This window comes from Grampus griseus, assembly GCF_964374135.1.
Source record: "Grampus griseus genome assembly, chromosome: 20".
Lineage (NCBI taxonomy): Eukaryota > Metazoa > Chordata > Mammalia > Artiodactyla > Delphinidae > Grampus > Grampus griseus.
The window spans coordinates 21,289,698-21,303,802 of NC_139014.1; the positions used below are offsets into that span (position 1 = coordinate 21,289,698).

Consider the following 14,105-nt stretch of genomic DNA (forward strand, 5'->3'; position numbering starts at 1 on the left):
TCTCTCAGTAGAGGACACCCTGTCTCCTCGGCTTTGACAGACATTCAGCCAGGAGAAATGGACTTTCTCTGCAGGAGGAGAGATTGGTTAGACCTAAGGAAGCTCTAAGAAGCCAGCGGGGGCAGCTGTTACTCCCAGTGCTGTGCTTTTTTCACAAGGGAAGGCTGGATTTGAGGGGGACCCTGTGTGGAGGCAGAGGGATGTCTTCTGGGGAGAAGAGATGTGGGGTGGGACATTCTGGGGGAGGGTTGCTCTGAATGGTGGTGGAGCCCTGGTGATGATGAAAGGGCAGCTGGGAGCTGGACCTGAGGGGTGCTGCCATCCAGCCCCAAGGCTCCAAGCCTTCCGCGCTGCGGTGGGGATGGGCTCAGGAGGAAGCTGAGATCTCCCCTCCCACTTAATGAATTGGCTTGCTTAGTGGAGCCTTGAAACTTCGTCTATCATTAAAACGGGAGCAGGAGAAAGATGAGTGACCCAAAGATATAGTCAGGTGGCGAGACCAGCAGAGGCTGATAGACAGATGGACAGACAGGAAGATACTGGGGTGCACAGGGGGAGCGTTGGGGTGGTGGCACTCAGGGTCTGGTCCAGGGGAAACCGGAAGTGCCTACAGCAGACAGAGAAGGAAAAGGCAGCTGGACGTGACTTCCTGGCTGTCAGGAGACCAGGGCCAGCACCGACCCCTGGTGACCCTGGCAACTTCCTCCTTTCTCTGACCCTTGGTTTCCCCATCCATAAAATGAGGTTTGGACCAGATTGCCTCTAGGGCCCCTTGAAGCTCTGACTCTGCTTCCGGCCTCCTCCTTGCTCACCAGGGACCTCCAAGCAGAGCGAGACTGAAATCCAGATTTCTCACAGTGGCCATCGAACAGCCCCTCCCCACCTCCACCCCTGCTCTCACTCTGCCTGCGGCCATCCCCCAAAACCCTCAGGCTGCTGTCCCCTGGGATCTGTCCCCTGGCTTCTCTTCGTCCAGGTCTCCATCAGCTCAAGGGCCACCTCTCAGAGAGGCTCACCCTGAGGGCTCTGTCCAGAGTAGCAACAATCCCGAGCCCTCTCGTCCTTCTGTTTCCCTCACAGCCCTTCGCACTGCCTCACGTTGTCTCGTTTGCTGAATTACTCATCTTGTGTGTGTCTTTCCCGACTAGAATCTTCATGGGCACGGGGGTTGTGTCTGCCTGTTCCCTGTTATTGCCCCCCACCCAGCACGGTGCCTGGCACACAGTAGGGTCTCAATAAACATGTACTGAGTGAGTGAATGAATCAGAGGGGGTCACAGACCCCAGTCTGTCCCTTTGAGAGAAACTCAGAGAGGCAAACTCTTCTCTTCTCCTCTCCTCCCCTCTTTTCTTCTGAGCTACTGGCCATCTCTCCCTGCCCCTTCCTCATGCCTCCCTCTCTCTCCCCAGATCAGGGTCCTCAGTGGGTTTCTGCCTGCCAGCAGGAGGGGAGAGGCTGCAGTTGGGGACTTTGTAACTGAGGGGCAGGATTTCAGCTCAGGGTCTGGAGCCTTCCCCGGGCCCCTCAGAAAGTTGCTCGTCACGTGAATCCCAGGAAAGGCAGGAGGACTCTGCTGGGTGCTTAGTGCCCGTTATTTTATTTAAGACTCAAAATGACTCGCCCGATGTAGGTTTTATCATTTCCATTTTCCAGAGGAGGAAACTGAGGCTTAGAGAGATTATGCAGTTTGTCCAAAGTCATAGTCAATAAGCGATAGATTCAAAGTTCAGTCTCAAGCTTGTCTGATTCCAAACCTGTGCTTTTTTTTTATAACTTCCCGCTGCGGAGCACAGGCTCCAGACGCGCGGGCCCAGCAGCCATGGCTCACAGGCCCAGCCACTCCGCAGCACGTGGGATCTTCCTGGACCAGGGCACGAACCTGTGTCCCCTGCATCGGCAGGCGGACTCCCAACCACTGTGCCACCAGGGAAGCCCCCAAACCTGTGCTTTTATTGCTGTGATACTACAGGGAGGGTTTCTGGTGAGGCTGTGCCATGAGGGAAGAGTCTTTTCAACCCTGTGGGTTGCAGGTACTCAGGACATTTAAGGATGCCTCCCTTCCTCCCTCCCTCCCTCCTCCCTCCCTCCCTTCCTCTCTTCCTCCCTCCCTCCCTCCCTCCTTTCCTTCCTTCCTCCCTCCCTCCCTCCCTCCCTTCCTCCCTTCCTCCCTCCCTCCTTTCCTTCCTTCCTTCCTTCCTTCCTTCCTTCCTTCCTTCCTTCCTCCTCCCTCCCTTCCTCCCTCCCTCCCTTCCTCCCTTCCTCCCTCCCTCCCTTCCTCCCTTCCTCCCTCCCTTCCTTCCTTCCTTCCTCCCTCCCTTCCTCCTTTCCTTCCTTCCTTCCTTCCTCCCTCCCTTCCTCCCTTCCTCCCTCCCTTCCTCCCTTCCTCCCTCCCTTCCTCCCTCCCTCCCTCCCTCCCTCCCTTCCCCCTCCCTCCCTCCTTTCCTCCCTCCCTCCCTCCCTCCCTCCCTTCCCCCTCCCTCCCTTCCTCCCTCCTCCCTCCCTTCCTTCCTCCCTTCCTCCCTTCCTCCCTTCCTCCCTCCCTCCCTCCCTTCCTTCCTCCCCTCCTCCCTCCCTCCCTCCTTTCCTTCCTCCCTTCCTCCCTCCCTTCCTCCCTCCCTCCCTCCCTTCCTCTCTCCCTCCCTCCCTCCCTTCCTTCCTCCCTTCCTCCCTCCCTCCCTCCTTTCCTTCCTTCCTTCCTCCCTCCCTCCCTCCTTTCCTTCCTTCCTTCCTCCCTCCCTCCCTCCTTTCCTTCCTTCCTTCCTCCCTCCCTCCCTCCTTTCCTTCCTTCCTTCCTTCCTTCCTCCCTCCCTCCCTTCCTCCCTTCCTCCCTTCCTCTCTCCCTTCCCCCCTCCCTTCCTTCCTCCCTTCCTCCCTCCCTCCCTCCTTTCCTTCCTTCCTTCCTCCCTCCCTCCCTCCTTTCCTTCCTTCCTTCCTTCCTTCCTCCCTCCCTCCCTCCCTTCCTCCCTTCCTCCCTCCCTCCCTCCTTTCCTCCCTCCTTCCCTCCCTCCCTCCCTCCCTCCCTTCTTCCCTCCCTCCCTCCCTCCCTTCCTCCCTCCTTCCTTCCTTCCATCGTCCATGTGTGTTTGATGAGCATCTGCTCTATGTCAGGCACCTAGAGCCTGTGGTGGCACAGGTAGCAGCAATATGTCAGGATCAGGGCTGGGACGGTGCATGTAGCGTTTGGGGTGAGGGGCAGAAATGTCAGAGGAGGCACTGGGAAGAAGTGACATCTCATGAGACTTGAAGGATGAGCAAGAGCTCATCAGGAGAAAGATTTATTTATGGAGCAGAGTGATCTGGGATGAGAAAATTGCATGTGTGAAGCCTCGTGGCCAGGGAGAGTAGGGCTGCGTCCTGCAAAGGGCTTTAGGAAGATGGGAGGCTGGAGAGCCAGCAGGGATCCCGTCATGAAGGGGCTCAAGTGCTGAGGGGAGGAGCTGGGCTTTCAGCCGAAGGGTCATGGCGAGCGGGGAGCATGGGGGAGATGGAACGAAGTCTGTCCTCTGGACAGGATGCCCTGGCAGGCGTGTGGGAGACTGACCCGAGGGCATTAAGGGTGGGGGCTGAAGTTGCCACCAGGAAAGAGGTGACGGTGGCCAGGACTGAGTGGTGGCCATGAGGCTGGAATGGCAAGCTTGTGTGATGCATGGGATGAAGGTGGCTTGGCCCAGGCGCTGGGATTGCGTGACCAGGCCTTGTGAAGTCAGTCTGTTGCTTTTTGCCCTGGAGCAGGGCAGGGGCACCAGAAGAGGGTTGGGGCACTACCACTGGGCCGTCCCCCTGCATTCCAGGGGCTACAGTCTGCCAGAGAAGCTGCCAGTTTCGGACCCAATGGCACCCAGTGCATTCTGCCCTGGGGCTGCCCCTGCACCTTAGGACACAGCCTGGCATTGCCGGTCACCTCTTGTACCTTCTGTGGTCTGAGCAGAGCCTGCACTTTTTCTGTGCCTGAGTGCAATTCCTGTCCTGGACTAGTTGTGTGACCTGGGGAGATTCCTTAATGTCCTCGTGCCTACGTGTCCCAATTTGTAAAATAGATCTAAAACTATCACCTCTCTCATAGGGTGACTGTGCGGGTTCAATGAGTTAGTGGGTTTAAAGCCCTTGGAATAGTACCGGCACGGAGTACCCATTCTCTAAAAGTCAGCTGTTATTTTTATCATTACTGTCACTATTGTGACATCCCACTAGACTGTATGCCACTTAGGGCCATGGGTGGTGGAATGGATGAATCCATGACTAGCGTATGCTCTGGAAGCTTCTTGCGGGAAGAGGGAGCTCTCCAGGGCTAGGCAGAAGGCAGGGCAGGGGGTGGCTGAGGGTTGGATAGGTGTGTAACATGTGTGTGAGCCTGCAGGAGGAGGGCCCAGGCCTTCAGGCAAGTGTGTGTGTGCATGTGGGCCCCAACACACACACGTGAGCAACCAGCCATGTGGGCTCCTTCTGCAGGCGGAAGGGGTGGTGTCCCATCCTAGCCAACTGGGAGGGGGCAGGGTGTCGGGGGTTGGGAGGGCAAGATTCAGGGTTAGGACAGAGTAGGGCAAGGTTCCTCGGCAACCTCCCTCTCTGTCCCGCGCCCCTGTCTCCCTCCTGGACACTTTGCCTCTGACCCTGAGCATCCCTGTTTATATCATTAACTTCTTTAAAAAATTAATTAATTAATTTTTGACTGCGTTGGGTCTTCTTTGCTGCATGCGGGCTTTCTCTGGTTGAGGTGAGCAGGGGCTATTCTTCCCTGTGGTCCATGTGCGGTGGCTTCTCTTATTGCGGAGCACAAGCTCTAGGCACGTGGGCTTCCGTAGTTGTGGCACGCGGGCTCTAGAGCTCAGGCTCAAGTAGTTGTGGTGCACGCTCTGCGGCACGTGGGATCTTCCCTGACCAGGGCTCGAACCTGTGTCCGCTGCATTGGCAGGCGGATTCTTAACCACTGCGCCACCAGGGAAGCCCCTCCTTGTTTAAAAAACCTTCTCATTTATTTTTCTTCCTTGATGCTCACGGTGGCCTGTGCCACAGGCATGATTGTCATCCCCATGTTCGTGATGAGGAAACTGAGGCTTAGAGAGGTAAACTGATGGGTCCAAGGTCACACAGGTTGTGGTGGCAGGTGTGCCCTCCCTGGCCCCAGCTCTGGCTAGGCGCCTCTCCCTGCCCTCTCCCCAGGCCTCAGGCCCCCACCATCCAGGCTCCCTCCTCTCTCGGTTGCAGGACTGTGATGCCTGCAGATCCCCAGCAACCCCTTCTGGGCCAGCTGAGCTCCTCTCCTTGCTCTGCACATGCTCCTTTCCTGTTCTGGGTCCTGCCCAGGCCTGAGGGCTGCTTGCAGGAGGACCCAGGGAGCTGGGCAGACCAGCCCAGCACAAGTAGTTCTGCCACCAGGGGCAGCTGTGGGCCCCACCCGAGAGCGGCAAGACAGCCCTGGCTTGGGGTCTGGGCCACAGGCAGGCTGCCTTCCCAGCACTGGGCTCAGGTCCATCTCAGCCAGTGGACATCTTGGGGAAGGGGTCTGGAGACCACCCTCTCTCCATCTTTTCCAGAGCATCTGGTTGCGATTAGGGGCAGGGGAGTGAGAGGGGGCCGGCAAGGATCCAGCAGGCACCAGCAGCCAAGAATGACTTAATTGGATAAAATGTCTAATGACAAACCAGAGCCCCACAGCAGGCTCCTGGCCCCGGTCCCAGGCCTGGTCCTGAGCAAGCCTTTTCTCAGCCTCTGTTCTGATGGCTCCCAAGTTACCCCCAGTAGAGTGTCCTCAATTATGCAGTGATTGAGCACCTACTGTTTGCGAGGCACCGAGGGTACACATTTACGGAAGGTGGGAGGGTCCTGTGGGAGCTCAAGGCTGCCAGGGAGACAGGCACAGTTAGACCACCAGCAGGTGCTCTAGGAGAGAGGGCTACATCCAGGAGCTCTGGGGAGGGGGTGGGGCAGGTCGAGGTGGAGAAGGGCCTCTGACACAGTGCAGGCCTGAAACTGATGGAGATCACAGGGAATGCCGCCTCCACCCGTCTGGTGGTCTGTGTCCCATATACACGTCCATAGTAGGTGTGGCAATTGGAGAGACCGTATAAGACACATCTTTGGGGGCACAAATCTTTCTGAAATGGAAAAGCATGGTTTCTGTGTCATTTGGAATAAATTTAATGACCTAGAGGGAACTGGAGAGAGCATCAAGTCGAGGAACGGCTGCTAGATGGCCTGTGTGCAGCCACTCTCCAATCCTGTGCCCGCAGCAGACATTGCTAATTGATCATGACAACCTTTCCTGCTAAACACAAATGGAACCTCAGAATTCTTCACAATTAGAGTGCTCCTGGCTGTCACTAATCGATTGGAGATGGCTTTTGAGATGAAATCTATTTGCCATCATTGATGGTGTCTAAGCTCCTTGTTTCATGGGGAAAGTGACTTGCCCAAGGTGTTTGAAGGTAGTGATGAGACTAAACAGTGGTCCCCGCTATGGAGACATCTTCAACTGTCACAACCTGGGAGGAGGTGCTACTGGCATCTAGAGGGTAGAGGCCAGGGATGCTGCTAAAAAATCCTGCAAAAAAAAAAAAAAAAAAAAAATCCTGCAATGCATAGGACAGTCCTCCACAACAAAGAATTATCCAGTCCAAAATGTCAGTAGTACCAAGGATGAGAAGCCCTGAACTAAAAGAACTCTGCTCTCTGGCTTCTAGTCCCTGGAAGGTGAGATTGTGTGCCACTTGTGGTAGAGAAATAGGGAACTGGTTTGGAATGTTCCAGAGCAATTGTTCTCACCCTTGTCTGCCGTGTAAGGTCCAGGTCTTCGCAAAAGCTCTCCGGGGGGTCATTTAAGGATCCACACGCACAGGCCACACCGCAGACCAATTATATCAGAATCTCTGGGGTGGAACTCAGACAGCAGGAATTTTTAAAACTCCCCAGATGATTCCAGTGAAGTTGAGAATAATCACCCCTTTGGGGGCAGATAAGGGAAACTTATCTCCATCCCTACCTGCTGTATGACCTTCTTTAACCTCTGTGAGCTGCTGATTCCTGTCTGCAAAATGGAGAGCATCATACCTACGGTGGAGGGCTGGAGTGAGGGCTAAAGTGTTTCCTGTGTAAAGTGTGTGGGTGGAGCTCAGTGCATGCTGGGTATCTCCTGCCCTGAATGTCAGTGTCCCCAGAGTCAATGACGGCATGGGAATCAGGGCTTCTGCAGAGTCAGCAGGCTGGTCCCCCTCCAGGGCCTTCACGCTGACTGTCAGGACTCAACTTTCTGTCCCGTTCTCCCAGGTCAGGATGCAGGCCGAGGCTCTGGAGCGGCCGTCCAGGGGACCACCGTGCAGGGCTGGAATCGGAGAGCCCGAGAGATCCCTGGCCAGGTGTCGGAGCCGGACAGGACTCAGCTGAGCCAGGACCTGGGTGGGGGCACCCTGGCCATTGACACACTGCCGGATAACGGGACCAGGGTGGTGGTAAGTGCTGGAGGGACATGGAGCGGGAGGGAATTGGCAGTGGGGGGGCCCCCAGGTGCCCCATGTACACTTGTCAGACACACAAGTGTATCCTTTGGGGTTGGGCCTGGACGTCGGTGTGGAGAGAGGGCTCCCGGGAGAGGGGATGGAAGTGGGGTCAAGCCTGGGTCATAAGATCTTGGCCTCTCAGAGCTTCATAGGCTTGCCTACCTCCTTGTGGACCCAGAGAGGTGAAGTGACTTGCTCAAGGATGCACAGCATGTCCACAGGGTTCCTGACACTGGACTCTTCCGCTTCTTAGGGCCTCCACTAGAAGCTGAATGAAGGTGGCATTATTAGTCACAGCCGGCTGCCAGCTCTGGCGCCACCCCGACCTCATTTCTGCACCATCTACAGACCATGTGGCTCCAGAGGGTTCATGGTACAGAGGCTCTGGTTGCTCAGCCTCCGGGGAGGGCGCTCCGAGTGGAGGAAGCAGTTAGGGTGATGCTGCAGGAGAAAACCTCCTCTGCCTGGGGCAGTTCTGGGGGTGGCAATGCAGGGAGGAATTGGCCCCTTGTAGAGCCGGCCCTGCTCCCCAGCTGGCTACCTGGGAGGCTCATGGGGGCCTCTGTGTCTGTGGGAGAATCTGTAATCATGTGTACGTCTGAGGGTTATTGTGTATTATGTACATTTGCCTGTGTGTCTGTCACCACGAGCTGCTGTGTCTGAGATGAGTGTGTGTGTGTGTGTGTGAGAGACCGTGTGAGTGTGAATGTGCCCATGGCTGTGTGTGGAGGCGCGCACGGCTGCCGGTGAAGAGGATGGATTCTCAGGATGCAGAAAAACTATGAAAAGAGAAACAACAAGAGGATGGGCTTCTTGGCATTTCTTTATTTTATGTTAGGAACTAATTTTTTAAATCCAAGAAGCGCATGCAGTCAAAAAGGCCAAATAGGGCTTCCCTGGTGGCGCAGTGGTTGAGCGTCCACCTGCCGATGCAGGGGACACAGGTTCGTGCCCCGGTCCAGGAAGATCCCACGTGCTGCGGAGTGGCTGGGCCCGCGCGTCTGGAGCCTGTGCTCCGCAATGGGAGAGGCCACAACAGTGAGAGGCCCGCGCACAGCAAAAAAAAAAAAAAAAAAAAAAAAGGCCAAATAGTGCTAAAATCAGAAAACAAAACACATCAGTCCACCCCTCTCCTCCGGACCTGCCCACCCCTCTCTCAGAAGGTGTCACTTTGGGCACCTTCTCCTGGAGGTCATCTCCATATTTCTAAGTAATTTGCTTACACTGCTACCTGTCGATAAATCCATTTAGACATTATCTGTTGGTTGCCTGTTGTGTAGATTAAGAGTGCCTTTTATATGCCTTTTATCTACTCCCCCAAGAGTGGTTTAACGCTCTCAATACAACTGTTAAATCCATATGCTCTGCTTTTTATTGTAATCAGGTAAATATTGTTCACCACTAATCCAATCAGGGTAATGTCACTGTTTACTTTCTTGCATCATTTTTGCCTTTCTTGCCCCCAATCCCCACCTACTTTCTTAGTTTTTTGTACTTACCATGGCTATATATTCTTTTTTCTTCTTAATTAATCTTGGCTGCACTGGGTCTCCGTTGCTGCGTGCGGGCTTTATCTAGTTGCGGCGAGCGGGGGCTACCCTTCGTTGTGGTGTGCGGGCTTCTCATTGCAGTGGCTTCTCTTGTTGCGAAGCACAGTCTCGAGGCATGCGAGCTTCAGTAGTTGTGGCACGCAGGTTTAGTAGCTGTGGCTCGTGGGCTCTAGAGCGCAGGCTCAGTAGTTGTGGCGCACAGGCTTAGATGCTCTGCGGCATGTGGGATCTTCCTGGACCAGGGCTCGAACCTGTGTCCCCTGCGTTGGCAGGCGGATTCTTAACCACTGAGCCACCAGGGAAGTCCACTGCTATATAATCTTAAACATCCATTGGCCTTAAATATAATTTTTGGTGTGGCCAAACCTGTCAGTTTTTGTTTTTTTGGGTTTTTTTTGGGAAACCTCTCAGCCGTCGTCATCCTTCTCCAACCTGGCCGGGTGCTCGCTTGCCTGCCCACAGCCATCCCGGGACCTCCCTCTCCTTCATCCTGGAACTCCCTTATCTCTCTCCTTGCTGGGCACCCTGTTCTCTTGACCCTGTGTGTTTTCTTTCCCACTTCATTCCCTTGTTTGTTTAGCTTTCTGAGAAAGGGTACAGAAGAGGAGAACTTGCACATCTGAAAACGCCTTTATTGTATCCTCACCCTTGATTGATGGTTTGGCTGAATATAGAATTCTATATTAAAAATAATTTTCCTTCCCAAGTTTGCAGGCATCTCACATGGTCTTCTGGCTTCTGATGTCACTGTTGAAAGGTCTGATGCGCTTACGCCCGATCTCTGTAGATGCCTGCTTTCTCCGCCTCTGGAAGCTTTCAGGGGTGTTCCCTTAACCCCAGCATTCTGAAAGTGCCTGTTTGGGCTCTTTCTCTCTCACTGCGCTGGACACTTGATGGACTGTTTCAACCCAGAGACTTACATTCGCCAGTTCTGGAAGGTCTTCTTGTTTTATTGCTTTGATCATCTTTTCTCTATGTACTCTCCTGTTTCTACCACACCCCTCAATTAGATGTCCATCTCGGGGATTGATCCCCAAACTTTCTTCTCTCTTCTGTTTCTATCCCTTTGCATTTTTTGTTGTCTATTTGTTAGTTTGCTTGTAATTGTTGTTGTTGATCCACTTTCTGGGCGATATTCTCAACCTTATTTTCTTAATGTTACCGATTTTTTTTCTACTTTCATATTTTTCATTTCCAAGAGCTGTTTATTCTTTTCTGATCATTTCTTAAAAACATAGTCTCCCATTGTTCTTGTGTCACGGATGTAATAGCTTCTCTCTCTAAGGATATTTTTAGAATTTTAATATTTTTTCCTACATCATTTCTTTTCTTCCTCCCTCCCTTCCTCCCTCCCTTCCTTCCTTCCTTCCTTCCTTCTTCCTTCCTTCCTTCCTTCCTTCCTTCCTTCCTTCCTTCCTTCCTTCCTTTCTTCCTCCCTCCCTCCCTCCCTCCCTTCCTTTCTCTCTCTCTCTCTCTCTCTTTCTTTCTTTCCATTTAATGTAGGGACAGTCTACACAGGAGGGCCAGGTGTGGGCAGGGTGAAGGAAGAGAAGACGTTAGGAAAAAGTGCAGCAGGGAGCAGCTAAGACCTCTACACGTGAGCCTGAGCTGGCAGGGAGGGTGGGTCCCCAAAGCAGCAAGGGCTGTGATGCCTCTGCAGGAGGGGTGCCGGACAGGGGCTGTACCAGTGCGGGTGGGAGACGGACCAGGGCCAGCCTGCAGCCTGGTGCGGAGGGAGCAGGGTAATACATTCTCTGAACTCTCTCTCTTTCTGCATCATTTCTGTGACTTACCTTTCCTTTTACCTCGTCCTCAGACATGGCTTGGCCCCATTACTGATCCTGTCTTTATTTAAAATGTTGATCTTTTGTTCCTCATGGATTTTTCTGCATCAGTTTAACTCATTTGATTTAAAAATATATGGCATTAAAATATTCTCTTGATGACTGAGTCTGTAGGTGCCGCTTTTTAAATGTTTTTATTAAAAAAAATTTTATTGGAGTATAGTTGATTTACAATGTTGTGTTAGTTTTAGGTGTACAACATAAGGATTCAGTTATACATATACCTATATTCATTCTTTTTCAGATTCGTTTCCTATATAGGTTATTACAGAATATTGAGTACTATACAGTAGGTCCTTGTTGGTTATCTATTTTATATGTAGTAGTGTGTGTATGTTAATCCCAACCTCCTAATTTATCCCTCCCCTCCACGTTTCGCCTTTGGTCACCATAAACTTGTTTTCGAAATCTGTGAGTCTGTTTCTGTTTTATAAATAAGTTCTTTTTGCTGGTGCCACTTTAACTGTTACACCCGAGGTCAGTGCCGCCCTCGCCTCACCCTAATCCCGCCACGCTGCCCTGTCTTCTCCATCCTGCAGAACCAAGGAGCCATGGTGGGATGGTGGAACGGAGGGCCAGGGCAGGAGAGGTACCCCAAGTAAGGGAACACTTGGAAACTCACCCTGTCCCCAACCCCCAGCTTTGCTGGGCTACTGGTTAAAGAACTGGTATTTGCTCTGGGCCAGACACCATGGTCAGAGGGCCACGGTCCAGTCTGTGCAGAGAGGCCACTGCAGAAGAGAGCCACAGAGGCGTGGCCTTCTGGAAGCAATTATCTGTGGTGTTCAGAAAGGGCAGTGGGGATCGTTAAGAGCCAGTATGGATTCAATAACCCCAGAGCTTAAAAAACAGCTCAGGGCTTCCCTGGTGGCGCAGTGGTTGAGAGTCCGCCTGCCGATGCAGGGGACGTGGGTTTGTGCCCCGGTCCAGGAAGATCCCACGTGCCGCGGAGCGGCTGGGCCCGTGAACCTGGCCACTGAGCCTGTGCGTCCGGAGCCTGTTGCTCCGCAACGGGAGAGGCCACAACAGTGAGAGGACCGCATACCACAAAAAAAAAAAAACAGCTCAAATTCTCGGGCTCCACCCTGGACTGATTGGCTGAGAAACACTGGAGCCTGGGAATCTGTTTCTTTAAAAGTCCCCCCATGTGATCCTGATGGCTCTCTAGGTGTGGGAACTTGGGAGCTGTAACATTTCAAACCAATTTTAAAATCGGTTGCCAAACTGAACACTGGAAGCTGAGGCTTTCTCAGGCACCATGTGGCTGGACTTGACCACAAGACTTCCAGCATCCTGGGGGCTTTGTGGCCCCCTCAGGAGCCACACACTAAGAGTGGACGTGAAGAAGCAAGGCCACCCTGGCAGGAGGCCCCTCTGACTGCGCTAGGGGTGTCCCCAGCCCTGCCCAGAAGATTGGAGGATCAGACTTCTAGACCAGGCTTCTCCCTTAGCTGGAAGAGAGCTCAGAATGTCAGATTAGGAACCGGAAGGCTTCCTTGGCAGGCTGGTGGATAGCTGGCCTCAGGCCAGAGGAAACTATTGGGATAATTAGAAATCCTGGCACTTCCGTTTAGAATAAGGTGGGAGAGATGTGACTTAGCAGCAGTTCATGAGGAAAAGACTTGGGGCTCCTCACTGCCTGTGGGCTGGGATGAGTCAGGAGTGTGGAGTGGCTGCCACAGACGGAGGTGGGAAAGCCAGCTGTGTTCATGGAAACCCACGAAAACCCACAGAAACCTGGGGACCACGGTTGGGGCTCTGGGGATCCTGTGGGGTTTTTCTTGTCCTGACCACAGCTGAGGGGTTTGAACCCCCTTTCAAATGGCTTTCTAGAAACCAGAGTAGTCCAACATGGTTGAAGGAGTTTGGGGTATTTAACCTGGTATAGAGAAGCTTCTAGATGTGGCTGTTTCCTAATAGCTGCAGGGCTGTGACTGGGGCAGAGGGAATAGACTATTTTCCTCCACAGCTCATATCCCTTCCTGCCCTGAATTATCTATTTATTTGTTTTTATTGCCTGTCTTTCCCTGAAACCGAGGCACCATGAGACCCAAGACTGTCTTAGCACTCTGTAGCCAGTGCCTGGTGCATGATGGGTGTTCCTGTTTTGAAGGAACAAAGGAAGTAGGGATTTCTCCATCTCCAGAGGCCTTGAAAGACAGGGTTGTTGAAGAGAAGAGGTTGTGCCTGGGGTGAGTTGTTGGACTTAGTGGCCTCAAAGGACCAAACTCTACTGACTCCCGGGTTCTCACACACATAAGAGAATGTCAGTGCTTATACATGCCATAGATGCCGGAACATGTGTGCACACACTGCGACCCGGGGGGGTCTCGTGCCGGAATCCTCAGAGGGGCCTGGGCTCCATTCCTACCCCGCCTTGAACCCATTAGGCCTTGCACTGAGCAGCAGTCAATGGGGCATGGTGACGACCGCCCCCTTCAGCACAGCCAGACCTCCACACCACCTGGGCTGTGCGCTCACCCTCCCCTGGATGGTGGGCCCCCTTGGTCCCTGCAGGTGCCCCGGGAAGGGGCCCAGAGACTGCTGCTTCTCCCGTGTCTCTGGTCAGCGTCTCTGAGAGCTGGGGTCTCTCTGGCCGAAGGAAACCCGATCTTGGCAGCAGAGGGCTGAGCAAGAGGGAGGTGGAAGGAAGGGGACATTTCAGCAAGTTTGATTTGCTCTGTTTCATAAAGTTTTCTTGGCTTTCAACGGTTTATCCATATCACAGTCTAATCTCTGCCAACAGGAACCAGGCTTTAGTTCCCTCTGCTCTGGGGCCGTTATCGAGGGGCTTCGGGCCTGGCAGGTAGGCTGCCATCCCCTTTGCCTCCCCCCCGCCCACCCCGGAGCCCCATCATCTCCCTTCTTTGTTCCTCAGTCCACCCTCCTGGCCCCAGCTTCCCTTCTGGCCCAGCTCCCTCACCTCAGCCCCTCTGCCCAGCCCCCATCCCAGGCCTTCTCTGGCCCAGGCCCCTCTGACCATCTTCCCTTCTCACCCCTCTGGCCCAACCCCATCTTCCTAGTCCCTTCTGCCCAGCACTTCCTGCCTGGCGACCTCGCCACAATGCTCCTTCCAACTCAGACCCTCTTGCTTTGGAGGCCTTGAGGCATCCAGGCTGTGCTCCCAGGATGAGCTGGCAGGCCCCTGGTCAGAGCCATCTCCTTGGATTTTATTCCCACACTCACTCTACCACCACATCCCTGTGGAAATAGGATTC

At 53.8% G+C, this 14,105-nt stretch overlaps 1 protein-coding gene across 3 annotated transcripts in view; it reads left to right on the top strand.

Moving 5' to 3' along the window:
• Positions 1–14,105, top strand: part of PLXDC1 (plexin domain containing 1) — a gene marked incomplete at its 3' end in the record, with an annotated part of 65,156 nt that overhangs the window by 1,852 nt on the left and 49,199 nt on the right. For all 3 annotated transcript variants that reach the window (XM_082678896.1, XM_082678897.1, XM_082678895.1), the window contains exon 2: positions 7,264–7,445. In XM_082678896.1, coding sequence (XP_082535022.1) covers positions 7,264–7,445 — 182 coding nt within the window. The remainder of the gene's footprint in view (positions 1–7,263; positions 7,446–14,105) is intronic.